General features: G+C 44.1%; 1 protein-coding gene across 1 annotated transcript in view; it reads right to left on the bottom strand.

The window, feature by feature from the left end:
• Window positions 1–165: 165 nt before the first annotated feature.
• Window positions 166–14,263, bottom strand: part of IK (IK cytokine) — a 108,252-nt gene continuing 94,154 nt past the window's right edge. Inside the window, exon 13 of the mRNA XM_085862967.1 lies at window positions 166–290. Coding sequence (XP_085719093.1) covers window positions 243–290 — 48 coding nt within the window. The 3' untranslated portion in view covers window positions 166–242. The remainder of the gene's footprint in view (window positions 291–14,263) is intronic.

The raw sequence follows: 14,263 nt of genomic DNA, 5'->3' as shown, positions 1-14,263 counted from the left end.
AAATGAGCTTGGGAGTGAAAGAGATTTCCATGTGATCTCGGCCCAACTGGAGATTAAAACCCACGTGAGACAGCTTTGAGGAGTGTCTTTGTGTACCTTGAGGACATCCCGCAAGTCCTGTTTACAGCGTTAAGGTGTAAAAAGTATCCTGTAGTGAGTGGCAGAGTGGTAAAAAGTATCAAACATTCTAAATCAACTAAAATGTGCAAAGCTCAATACAAGTAAGCATGATACATTCAGTGTTAAAATGTTAAGATAAAAGGGTACAAACCTGTGTCCACAGGAGGAGTCTGTAGAAAGAAAGGCAACAAAAAAGCAGGTAAGTCATTGTAAACAAACGAGTAAAATTACACAAAAATAATAGATCAAGGACTTCCACTGAACACACTCAAATACCATCAGGAGACAAAAGGCAAAGTCTACATGATCAAATCTGAGATGGAACAAGGAAGAAAAGCTTGCACAAATTGCTCGACTGTGACCTTGTCTCAATATTACATTTAAATCAAAATAACTATCATTTGAAAAGTGGATGTTTGTGGGCATGTTAGTGTATTTATTTCTTAGATTAACATGCACTCCTGGACCAATGGATAGAACAAGTTGAAAACTGGTGGTGAGCACAAGGTCTTAGCCGGTAAAAAAACCATTTCAGTCCCAAAGGTTCAGGATGGGGTGAGGACTGATTCTCTCTTTATAAAGATGTACGGCACCGTGCCACTCTTAGTGGGAGGGGGTATTACAAGTCATACTAAAATACACCAATTATTGGGGAATTAGGATGTATGGATGTTACTCCTCACATCATCAGATGCATATAGGGCTGCCGAGGCAGTTTCATAGGCCAGATGGCGCAATTCTGGATGGGTCATGTCGGTGCAATTTCTCCGAAATTAGCATAAAGGATTTGAGGGTGATATAAACAATAATAAAATGTTATTAAATTAAACTTGATATTAAAATAAATGTATTATATCTGAAATGGAAAATGCACTCAAATATGGTATGATTCTATGCGCTTGAACATGTATCCATTTTCAATCTTAATTAACATAATCATATCTTTCCTTTGTATTGAAAGATGTCGACCTGTCTTGTAAAGATATGATAAGCAGGCCGACCTTTCAAATAAGTTTTAATTCAGTATAAGAGAATTGCCTATCATTTAAAAGCTATCTTGCTTTCTAAGGGATTTTTATGAAAGGCACCAACAAGTTGGACAGGGAATATGATTTCAATATAACTGGAATGTGGGTCAAAGGAAATGTCCAGATGTATTCACTAAGCTCCAATTGCTTCAAGATAGTATATTTCCCCAGTCTGTGAGAAGCAGACTGACTTTTAACCTACAGACTAAAGAAATCTATCAAAATACCCCAAAGGGTTGCAGTTTGACGTCATTCTATCATTCTGTACCGGGAGAGAATCTACACGTCTGGGTTTGAAATATATGCTATAATCATTCAACCAAATCAAGCTGGCGGCTGCACGAAGGCTGAAGATGAGCTCCACCTGGGAATATCAAGACATGACAAACTGTGGCACCAGCATTTAGAAATGAAAATTACTATGTCTCACTAGATTCCATATCAAGGACTTAACTTTATCATGTATTTCAGAGATCTGGAGCAAGTCTGTGTTCAGAACTTCCATATGCGCATATGTATTTGTTTGTTTGTATTTGTTTATGTTTGTTAAATAAATGACTCAAATGTACAGGATGACTTAAAAATTTCTTCAACAGTCACCACTGCAAGACAGGATACTTGAATGGCTCATTCTTCTCAGCAAGCTGATACTCGTTTTGCCAACCTCAGAAGGATGACAGGCTAAGTCAGTCTTCTTAGTGTTATTGTATCATAACAGGGCCTTGAATTGAGCACCTTAAGATCTTAAGCCAACCACCTTAGCCATGAAGGCACAACCAGGTTCCTGAGGGAATTAACGCATCCTTAATGCAGAGGAAATAGGATGAGTTTTGCTCATTTTCAAAATAAGAGAATACATTGCTTTTCTTTCTTTTTTAAACAAATAAGTACAAACCAAAAATCAGTGCCCACTTCTAGCATGAAAACAAAATATTAAAGCGCAAACTAAAAAAAAAAAAAGCAACACTATTATTAAGTATAACAACAATATCACATGGCTTTAAGATATTTGTGTGCTCTTGAGCAAAAAGTCTTCGTCTGACAGATTTTGTTGGTTGACCGACAGTGGCATCTGGAAGGCTGTTCCACAAGGTATTATTGTGGGCATACAAGAACAATCATACTGAGCTAGTGACCAGTGACCACTCTCCGTCTTGGCAGGAAGACCCTGCACAGCATAGCTTCCAAAAGGAGGCACTTGCTCTGGTGGACCCTTATTGGAGTCCATGATGGAGGTAGCATGGACTTCAGAAGTTCTGAAGCTTCCTCTGTGTGGTCTGTACATTATATACCCAGACCTGCTGCAGTTCTCCTGTGTAGTAGGGGGTCGATATTCAATTCCTGTGGTGGGGCCTTGATACGTATGATATGAAGAGCACGATGGTGCACTTCATCCAGGTTGTTAAGATGCAGGGTACTTGATGTTGCTGGAAAATGATGTTGAAGACCAGAACACTATGGGGAATAGTGTGGCTGAGGTTTCATTTTAACGTCGCCGTAATGTAGTAAGCAAGTTGTAAGAATAGTAAAAACGTTGTTGTGAAATTAAATCGAACAGGAGATGTGAAGTAACAATTTCAAAACGGGAGGTCAATGATCAAAGAAAAACGGCAGCCTGTTAATTGTGCATGAAGAAACAGGAAGTGGCCATGGTCATAAAATGGCACCCTCGTCCAAGCAGCATGCCGCACATGGAAATTTTCCCCCACCTGGTTCCCTGCTTAAGTCCACCGATGACGATAATGAAGATTCGATCCTTGGGAGGAGAAAAGGACTGCCACGAAGCTGTCCGTGCTGCGGAAGCGAATTCAGCTTGAGATGGAAGTGGGAGTGACTTGCAATCAGTGAATTGAACCAAGCAGCCAAATCAGATCGAGCACGGAACACTCCATGGGTACGGGACAATCCACGAAGAAGGATAGAGGCAAATAGGATTATGCAGATCGTCACAAACATCTTTCTTGTTTATATTTTACATTAACAAGAGCAATCAGAGATTGCAGACCCTCTCCAAGACATATTTCTCATGGTGTTTGTGTAGTTTTGTGTGTGCGTTTTGTGTGCTGTTTGTGTACTGGTGTGTTACGTAATTAATAAGAGACATAACTAGAACTGCCACTTTATAATTGCTGGCAGTGATGACAGGGTACCAAGACATCCCGCTTTGATTGGAAACCTGACCCTGACCCATACCCATGATGTTTATTATTACTTAATTTAATTCAGAATGGGATTAAAATAAATTCAATTCAAATCAAATGGAGGACCAAATAGGTACAGTCCTGCATTGGAGTCATCAGAAGGAACCCAAATAAGCAAAAAGAAAAGATGAAGTCATTAGGAGGAACCTGGATAGAATTCACATTTCATCTGCTACTCCTTTACCCACAAACCCATCCAGGCACAGCCAAGTGAGCCTTATTCAAAACAATAACAATAAAAAAAGAACCCAGATCAAAAAAAATTAAATACTTCTGGTTGTCAGACCATGCGTCCGATCAGGTTGAAATTTAAGACACGTATTTCCTATCACTACGAGATCATAATTGTGAGGTTTCACATCGAATGATTATGCGGTTCAAGAGAAAGGATTTTAAAAAGATTGTTGCTCAATCCAATATGGGGTGAGATCCAAAAGTCCCGTAAAGCGAAGGGACGGAAAATTGTACAATAATCTTCGAGTCCAAAACTGATTGAGGGTATTAATTCCAGGAAAGAGTACAATTTGAAGCGATGAGTTGGGCTACATAAGTACACCAAATTTCAAATTAGTCACTTGATGCATAAAAAAATTCTGGAAAAAAAATAATGGCGAAGGGACGGAATCGATAGAATTGAGAAATCTTAACTTTTATTTTCTTGCCAAGAGTGTATATACATTATAAATATAAATTTAATGAAATCTGTTTTACTGCATTTGTAATCATATGGGAGATGCCTGAATAGCATTTTTTTATATGTACTTTAAGTGAAAGTTCAGTCCCAACCAACTTCTCGGTACGGTACAATGTGAAGGGATGGAAAGCGAAGGGACGGAAAAGATGTTCACGTTGTTGATGTGATATGGTGAAAAATTATTTTGTTCCATATGGTCAAAATTAATTATGAACAGTTATTTCTGATATGATCTGTCATTACAAATCAAAAATTTACAGGAGGGATGCTTTCAAAAAAAATTTGAGCTTTCTAAAAGCAGGCTTTTTTCGTGTCAAAAAACGTCATTTTTTTTGGAAAATCATCAAAAAATCATTTTTTTCAAAAACTATGAATGCAATCAATTATTTTGGGATTTAATAAATTGACTCCTACCAAGATGAGTATGAAGACCAACTTTTACCCAAATTTGATGTCTGGAATATTTCAGAGCCAAAAATGCATTTTTTTTTTAAATGTTAATGACTTTTGGATTTCACCCTATGGCTGCCAGACCATGTGACCAATTATTCATGAACACACTGGTATCCCCATGGCCTGGGGCACATTTGTGTGACGTTTCCCCTCAATCTGTCCAGTCGTTCTGGAGAAGATTTTTTATGGGTTTTAGGGTATATCCAATATGGCTGCCAAATCCCGTGACCTATGACATCATATGTTTGAACATTTTGTTCCTCATGAATAGGCGGTTCTACACAAACTTTCACCTCGATCTGCTCAGCCATTTCAGAGAAGAACATTTTTGAAGGATAAAAAAGTATATATACAGTAAGTCCTCGCTAACCGGAAGTTCGCATATCGTAGTGTCGATTCTTGGTAATTTAGTTTTAATGACCAATTTTTCAATTATCGCAAACATTTTATGCCTATCGTAATGTCATTGCAAGGAAAAACGCAAAAAAAGTTTCAAACTGCCTGCAAAAAACAACAATCACACAGGATGCGCTTCAGCACACTTTCACTTTACTGCGCATGTACTGTATGCTGTACTGTAGTATTCTCTTCACGCTCGCCTGCATACCTTCCAGTATGAATCCCAAGCGACCCGCAAGTCTTTTGCCGAGCACACCTCGTTTCAAGAGACAACGAAAGGCTGTCACATTGAAGGTGAAATTGGATATAATTAAAAGACATGAACGAGGTGAAGGGACAACAGAAATCGGCCGCGCGCATGCAATCGCTGCATCGACTGTACATTCGATCGTTCAAAGTTCGGCAAAGATAAATAAAATATCACAGATTGCGACCAATTCGAGTGCAACGACACTAACGAGAATGAGAGATGGTGCCATGCACAACATGGAGCGTTTATTATGTGTGTGGATAGAAGATCAAACTAAACGTCGCATGCCTTTATCTCTTGCTGTGATACAAGAAAAAGCACGTAGTTTGTGGAACGATTTAAAGAAGAAACAGGAAGCTGAAGGAAAGGGTGAAGGCGCAGAGACCTTCACAGCGAGCCGAGGCTGGTTCACGAGGTTTTGTCATCGCGCCAACCTCCACAACCTGAAGTGTAGCGGTGAGGCAGCAAGTGCGGACCATGCCGCCGCATCAGAGTTTCCAGCAAAGTTGAAGAAGATGATTGAGGAGGGGGGTTACTCACCGAAGCAAGTCTACAATATTGACGAAACCGGATTGTTTTGGAAAAGAATGCCCTCCCGTACATACATCGCACGAGAAGAAAACACTGCTCCAGGGTTTAAAGCAGCAAAGGACAGGCTGACCTTATTACTCGGTGGAAATGCAGAAGGGGATGTAAAACTCAAGCCGCTTCTTGTTTACGTTTCTGAAAACCCACGAACGCTAAAGGGTTGCCTCAAGCCACAACTTCCCGTAATATGGCGGTCAAATACAAAGGCTTGGATGACTGGGGCATTGACCCATGATTACGTGATCAAGTACTTCCCCAATCATGTTGAGAAGTACTCCAAGGAGAACAACATTGACAACAAATCTTTGCTGCTTGTAGACAATGCTCCTGCCCATCCTCAGCAAATGGAAGACTGGTGTGAAAACGTGTAGGAAGTATTTTTACCACCAAATACTACCTCACTTTTACAGCCTATGGATCAGGGAGTTATTGCTGCTTTTAAAGCCTATTATGTTAAGCATACCATGCTGCTTAACACCATAAATCATATACATATACATATACGAGGTGTGTTCAAAAAGTATCCAACCTTAATTTTTCGTGCGTAAACAAATGAAGCTCGGGAGGCGTGGTTTGGTGCACGCATGTCGGCGATCCTAATCCGTATGCGTGAATATTTTCCCGCCTGCGGAAGCTGTCAGTCGCCGACAGACCGCCGATGAGTGAGGAAGTGTAAGTGAGCGCCGTCGGATTTTCGTTTTTGACAAAATGATGGATCACTGTTGTCTCATCGCCGGTGATCACTGTGTTGAAGAAGTTGGGATCGCTGTTCACAGTCTCCAGAATGTCCTGTGCGATCTCCAAATGGAGTTGCTTCTGCTCGATCGTGAGCAGTTTTGGCACGAACTTCGCTGAAATTCTCCTTAAGCCCAAATCCTCAGTCACAATAGAATGAACGGATCCAATGCTGACGCCTGCCTCGTCTGCAAGTTCTCTGATTGTGATTCGACAATGCTGCATCAGCAGGGTCCTCACTTGGTCAATGACAATCTCATTTCGGGATGTCGAGGGCCTACCAGAACGTGCTTCACTTTCCACTGATGTGCGACCATCTTTGAAGCGGTTGTACCATTCTTTTATCTGTGTGGTGCCCATTGTTTCGTTCCCGAAGGCCTGTTGAATCTTGCGGATAGTTTCCACTTGGGAATCGCCAAGCTTTACACAAAATTTGATGCAGTAGCGTTGTTCAAGTTTTTCCGTCATTTTGTCAAAAAAGAAAATCCGACGGTGCTCACTTACACTTCCTCACTCATCAGCGGTCTGTCGGTGACTGACAGCTTCTGCAGTCGGGAAAATATTCACCCATACAGAATAGGATTGCCTCCATAAGTGCACCAAACCATGCCTCCCTAGCTTCATTTGTTTACACACGAAAAATTAAGGTTGGATACTTTTTGAACACACTATATGTATATATATATATATATATATATATATATATATATATATATATATATATATATATATATATATATATATATATATATATATTGTTGTGGTTGACGAAATTCACAAACCACCATTCAGGTCCCTTAGGTGAGATATCTCGGTAAGTATATGTGTAGTTAGGCCCAAACCCGTTGTCTAGAGGGAATAAATGTCATTCATGCGGGCTGCGACTCTTCAGGATAGACGTTTTTCTTTTACTATCTTTATTTTGGACCAGCCGCCATTACTACCACCACCAACCACGTCTCAACAGCCATCACAACAACAACCACCAACCACAACGCCGCTTCACAACAACAACCAACAACCACAACGCCGCTTCACAACAACAACCACCAACCACAATGCCGCTTCACAACAACAACCAGCAACCACAACGCCGCTTCACCACAACCGCCACGACCTTTACCGTCACAACTCGCCACCATCGCATCCACACCATCTCGCGCCACTTGTGGGCACCGATGCTGGACTCGTGTAGGGCGCGCACCGAGCAGCGTGTTCAAAAACATCACGGACTTTCCGCAGAAAACGGATCAAAAACGACTCACGCCCACTTTTGTTCCGTCCAATCGGTGAGCGAGGGGCGATTTGGCCCCGCCTCCAGGGCGTTGGAGGGCGGTCGCGATATGCAAATTCATGGATCAAAAAGCATTCACGCCCACTTTTCCTCGGTCCAATGGGGAGCCAGTTAGAGAGGTGAAGGGTTGGAGGCAGAGGGTCAAGGGTGAAAGAGCGAAGCCACGGGGCTTATATAAACGGCTGCGTTCGTCAGTAAAGGGAGTTCAAGTGTGCGGAGTTCAAGAGAGTCGTCGGTGGAGCTGGAAAGAAGTGGTACTAGTCAGAGTGAAGAGGACGGAGCTGTGGAGAGGTGACGGCGGCGAAGGCGGACGAGGGGGTGCTCGCGTCGGTGCCGGGAGCTGCACAGGGAGAGGCCAGCAACGCGACCGAGGTGGAGGAGGAGACGCTCGCCGCGGGACCCGAGACAGGGTGATATCCTCCTTCCCCCGAGCATCAGCAACCCCCTCCTGTTTCCCCTCCGCGCTGAGATAGTGCGACAAAGGGGGCCCCCTTCCCACCCCCTACCAGACACTGTCCGCGAGGCCCGCGGAGTTGAGGCACCACCGCCGCTCCACGTCTCATCATCAGACGGGTAGGCCCGACACGGTCTCGGCCCCAGGCCCGCCTACCCCCCTCATCCTGGAGGGTGGTTCTCTTTTCTTTTGCTTTGGGAATATGTGTTGTCGGCGCCGTCTGTGAAGTAAAATTGTATAAGTGTTGCCGTGTGCCCGGTAGTCGGATAGATCTGCATTGTTGCATTTGCTTTTTGTGTAATATTGCATTGTCTTCTTCTTTTACATGTGCTTTTGGTGGAATTGTATATGTGTGCTTTCCGTTCATCGTGAAATAAATGTGCTTATTGTTGAACTGTTTTCCCGCTTCGCTTCGTCTTTTCTTTCATTGAATCTCCATCTTGCTTCACGTAAAGGGTTGGTCGTGGACTAAAACGCCCGATAATTAATCGAACCGTCGAGGCCGACGAATAACACCGCTCGGTTATCCCGATAGTACGGAACGGGTCGCTTAAAGTGGCCCGTGTCCGAAGTCGACCTGCGGCGAGGTGCGATCGCCCGGTCTACCCTCCGTGTGGGTACTTAGGTAGGTCGAATTTGGCGAGCAACCCTATCCCACGCGGGCGCCGATTGGCACGATCGTGGTGAGACCGAAAGGTCCACCCGTGACTGGTTCCCGGCGTTAGTCCGAGAGGGTCACGACTGGATTGTCCGTCCGGTGGGCGACGTGCCGCGATTCGAGTTACGTGGCCGTCCGCACGCCGGCGGGCGCGAATCCGCAACAATATATATATATATATATATATATATATATATATATATATATATATATATATATATATATATATATATATATATATATATATATATATATATATATATATATATATATATATATATATATATATTGTTGTACCGGGCGTAGTGGCGTGCGCCTGTAATCCGGATACTCGGAGGATTGGGGTGGAGGACCGCTTGAAGACGGGAGCTCTGCGCTGAGAGTGTGCATAACGGATATTGCGCTGTGGCGACCCCGAACGGGAGCAGCCGAAAGATGAACAACAACAACATAGATATATGTCACATCACAGATCACAGGATATGTCACATCACAGGAATCACAGATCGCCGGCCTGGAGAAGTCCGAGGTCGGCGGGTCCCGGTTATTTTGGACCAAAATACGCCAATGGGTAGACCACGTGGGGTAGGGTTAATTGCCAACTTTAAGTTACCTAATTATCCACATGGTCCAGCTCCCGGGGAATTTCACCCTCGACGAAACTCGTACGGAAACAAGCCGCTTAAGCGAGCCCGTTTCGTGTGCGATGCCGAGCGGTTTCAATCGCCAAGTTCCGTCGGCCCGATTATCCTGTTACTTAGTTATAGCGGCAATGACTGCTCACTTTCCCACACGCACGACACACCCAATCAATGAAGAAATGACACGACGAGCTGAGTACATTTTAACAATTGGGTATATTTATTTACCAATGATGGGGGAGGAGGGGAGCACGCAAGAGGAGAGCTATACCGAATATCAAGCAAGGCAAACAATATACAGGCAAAAGCACTTAACAGTTCACTACTTATCAAACGGGCCCACGGACACACACACACACACACACACACACACACACACACACACACACACACACACACACACACACACACACACACACACACACACACACACACACACACACACACACACACACACACACACACACACACACGGACCCTCTTGGGTCTTTATTGCGGCTCTCCAGCCGAGGACGACAGTCCGGCTGTGAAAGCCAGTGGGTGGCAGGCTACCTGGCAACGTAGCGCGGCTGGACGTCCCCTTCTCTTGGGGCTGATGTCACCGTACTAGCCAGGCGCAAACGGACGAGATGTAGGCTCTGGAGCTGGGATGAGGCCGGTCGCCGGAGAGGCCAAAGTGATGAGCCGGGAAGCAAAAAAGCGGAAGGAGAGGACAGAACTGCATCAGAACAACTCCAAGAGAGACGACCCCGAAAATCTCCTCAGGGCCCTTATCCGTCCCCCTCCCGCTCAGTCGAACGCTTGTCTCCTCCCCGCTCGCTCTCCCATTGGGCAGGCGCGTGGTGGGCAGGGCGCTCCCATCCCTCTGGGCGGAGTCTCCAGCGGGGGAGTTTCGTGGCTCCGCCTACCGCTTCATCTCGATTGGTCGAGGGCCACCGCATGGCCACTCCCCGAGCTCCGCCTTCTTCACACCGGACGACCTTCTGCGCATGCACCCTCGCATTCCTCTCATTCTCCAAATCATGAGGCAAACCCCGCGATTGGCCAGGTGGAGGAAGCGAATGCAGGCGAGGGTGATGCAGTGTGGTCGGCGGTAATGTCGGTGGCGCTGGCGGTGGTGTAAAAATGAACGAAAAGAAAACCTGACTATTATAATAAATCACAGCGCAGGAACATTAAATTACCGGTTAGACCAGGGAAAGAGCCATCTATTAAACACGTACTTACCGAGATAACTAATCTACAGGAACCTGAATGTCTGTGTGCTCATGGCTTCCAGATTCGCAACAATGCATATATATATATATATATATATATATATATATATATATATATATATATATATATATATATATATATATATATATATATATTGTTGTGGTTGACGAAATTCGCAAACCACCATTCAGGTCCCGTAGGTGAGATATCTCTGTAAGTATATGTGTAGTTAGCCCAAACCCGTTGTTTAGAGGGAATAAATGTCATTCATTCGGGCTGCGACCCTTTTAGATAGCCGTTTTTCTTTTACTATCTTTATTTTGGACCAGCCGCCATTACTACCACCACAACCACCACCAACCACATCTCAACAGCCATCACACAACAACCACCAACCGCAACGCCGCTTCACAACAACAACAACGCCAACAGCCACGACCTTTACCGTCACATCTCGCTCTCGCAACCATCGCATCACCGCCATTCCCGCGCCGCTTGTGGGCACCAATCCTGGACTCGTACAGGGCACGCACCGAGCAGCGGGTGCAAAAACACCAGCCTTTCCGAGAAATCGGATCAAGAATGATTCACGCCCACTTCTGTTCCGTCCTATCAGCGAGCGTGGGGCGATTTGGCCCCGCCTCCAGGCGCGTCGGAGTATAATCGCTATATGCAGATTCGCGGATCAAGAATGATTCACGCCCACTTTTCCTCTGTCCAATGGGGAGCGTGGCTCCGCCCCCGAGCCATTCCTGATCCAAAAATCTGCATATGGTTTCTCCTGTCGCACTATAAAGCGCCGAGCGCGGAGCAAATCGAGTCAGTCAGCAGTTGGACGCAGTTGGAGTCAGTCGGGAAGAGTTGAGAGTTGAGAAGAGGAAAGAGTTGGAGAGTTGTGGCGGCGGCGAAATCAGTCGAGAGAGTGTCTGTCGGGGTCCGGAGAGTCTGGAGAAGCCAAGAATCTTTGTGGAGGTCTGCGCTCGTGTCAGAGTCGGGGAGCTGCGGAGAGGGGAGGCCGGTAACGCGACCGAGGTCGCAGAGGAGTCGCTCGTCGCGGGACCCAAGCCAGCCAGATATCCTCTTTCCCCCGAGCATCAACAACCCCCTCCTGTTTCCCCCCGCGCTGAGATAGTGTGAGAAGGGGGCCCCGTTCCCACCCCATTCCAGGCAGTGCCAGCGAAGTCGGGGCGCCGCCGCCATTTTTCGGCTCATGACCAGACGGGTAGGCTCGACGCGGTCTCGGCCCCAGGCCCGTCTGCCCCCTTGTAGTTGAGGGTGGTCCCTTTTTCTTTTGCTTTGAGTATATGTGTTGTCGGCGCCGTCTGTGAAGTAAAACTGTATAAGTGTTGCCGTGTGCTCGGTAGTCGGTAGTAGAGCTGCATTGTGTTTCTTTTGTTGCAATTGCTTTTGGTGCATAATTGTTGTGTTTCTTCTACTTTTACATTTGCTTTTGGTGCATAATTGTATATGTGTGCTTTCCGTTTGCCGCGGAATAAATGTGCTTTATGTTGAACTGTTTTTCCCGTTTCGCTTCGTCTTTTCTTTTATTGAATCTCCATCTTACTTCACGTAAAGGGTTGGTCATGGGCTAAATACGCCCAATAATTAATCGAACCGTCGAGGTTGACGATAACACCGCTCGGTTATCCCGATAGTACGGAACGGGTCGCTTAAAGTGGCCCGTGTCCGAAGTCGACCTGCGGCGAGGTGCGATCGCCCGGTCTACCCTCCGTGTGGGTACTTAGGTAGGTCGAATTTGGCGAGCAACCCTATCCCACGCGGGGGGCCGATTGGCACGATCGTGGTGAGGCCGAAAGGCCCACCCGTGACTAGTTCCCGGCGTTAGTCCGAGAGGGTCACGACGGGATTGTCCGTCCGGTGGGCGACGTGCCGCGATTCGAGTTACGTGGCCGCTCGCACGCCGGCGGGCGCGAATCCGCAACAATATATATGCATTGTAGCCTGGTGTTGGCGCAGTGGTTAGGGCAGTGGCTTGGGACCCAAGAGGTCCTGAGTTCAAGCCACGTTGGGACACTGAATTAATATATGTATGTATATATATATATATATATATATATATATATATATATATATATATATATATGTATGTATGTATATGTATGTATATATATATATATATATATATATGTATGTATGTGTATGTATAAATATATATATATATATATATATATATATATATATATATATATATATATAATGTGTATGTATGTATATATAATGTGTATGTATGTATATATAATGTGTATGTATGTATGTGTATATATATATATATATACATAATATGTATATGTATAAATATATATATATATATATATATATATATATATATATATATATATATATATATATATATATATATATATATATATATATATATATGTGTATATATAAAAACCAAGTCGAAAACACCAGGGGGTTGACTCAGCCTGCCATCCTTCCGAGGTCGGCGAAATGAGCACCAGTTGTACTGGGCCCGGTGTATGCCCCGGTTAGAATAGGTGTACCATATCCCTGTGTGTCGTAAGAGGCGACCAGGGTTGCGTCAGGAAAGGCATCCGGCGTAAAACATGTGCCAAATCACTATGCGGATCATACGGATGATCCGCTGAGGCGACCCAGAACGGGAGCAGCCGAAAGAAGAAGAAGAAGAAGATACATATTATATATATATATATATATATATATATATATATATATATATATATATATATATATATATATATATACATACATATATATATATATATATATATATATATATACATACATATATATATACATTTATATATATATATATATATATATATATATATATATATATATATATATATATATATATATACATACACACACAGTGGGGAGAACAAGTATTTGATACAATGCCGATTTTGCAGGTTTTCCCACTTACAAAGCACGTAGAGGTCTGTAATTTTTATCATAGGTACACTTCAAGTGTGAAAGACGGAATCTAAAACAAAAATCCTGAAAATCACATTGTATGATTTTTAAATAATTATTTTGCATTTTATTGCATGATGGATGGGGAGGACAGGGGAGGATGGATGGGGCCATGTATCGCGAGATCTTGGCCAACAACCTCCTTCCCTCAACAAGAGCATTGAAGATGGGGCGTGGCTGGGTCTTCCAGCATGACAACGACCCGAAACACACAGCCAGGGCAACTAAGGAGTGGCTCCGTAAGAAGCATCTCAAGATCCTGGAGTGGCCTAGCCAGTCTCCAGACCTGAACCCAATAGAAAATCTTTGGAGGGAGCTGAAAGTCTGTGTTGCCCAGCGACAGCCCCGAAACCTGAAGGATCTGGAGAAGATCTGTATGGAGGAGTGGGCCAAAATCCCTGCTGCAGTCTGTGCAAACCTGGTTAAGAACTACAGGAAACGTCTGATCTCTGTAATTGCAAACAAAGGTTTCTGTACCAAATATTAAGTTCTGTTTTTCTGATGTATCAAATACTTATTTCATGCAATAAAATGCAAATTAATTATTTAAA

Source organism: Eptatretus burgeri, chromosome 17 (genome assembly GCF_056783735.1).
Source record: "Eptatretus burgeri isolate ZD-2024b chromosome 17, Ebu_testis_v1, whole genome shotgun sequence".
Taxonomy (NCBI): domain Eukaryota; kingdom Metazoa; phylum Chordata; class Myxini; order Myxiniformes; family Myxinidae; genus Eptatretus; species Eptatretus burgeri.
Note: the sequence above shows the minus strand (reverse complement) of the source record. Positions and strands in the feature narration are given on the sequence as shown.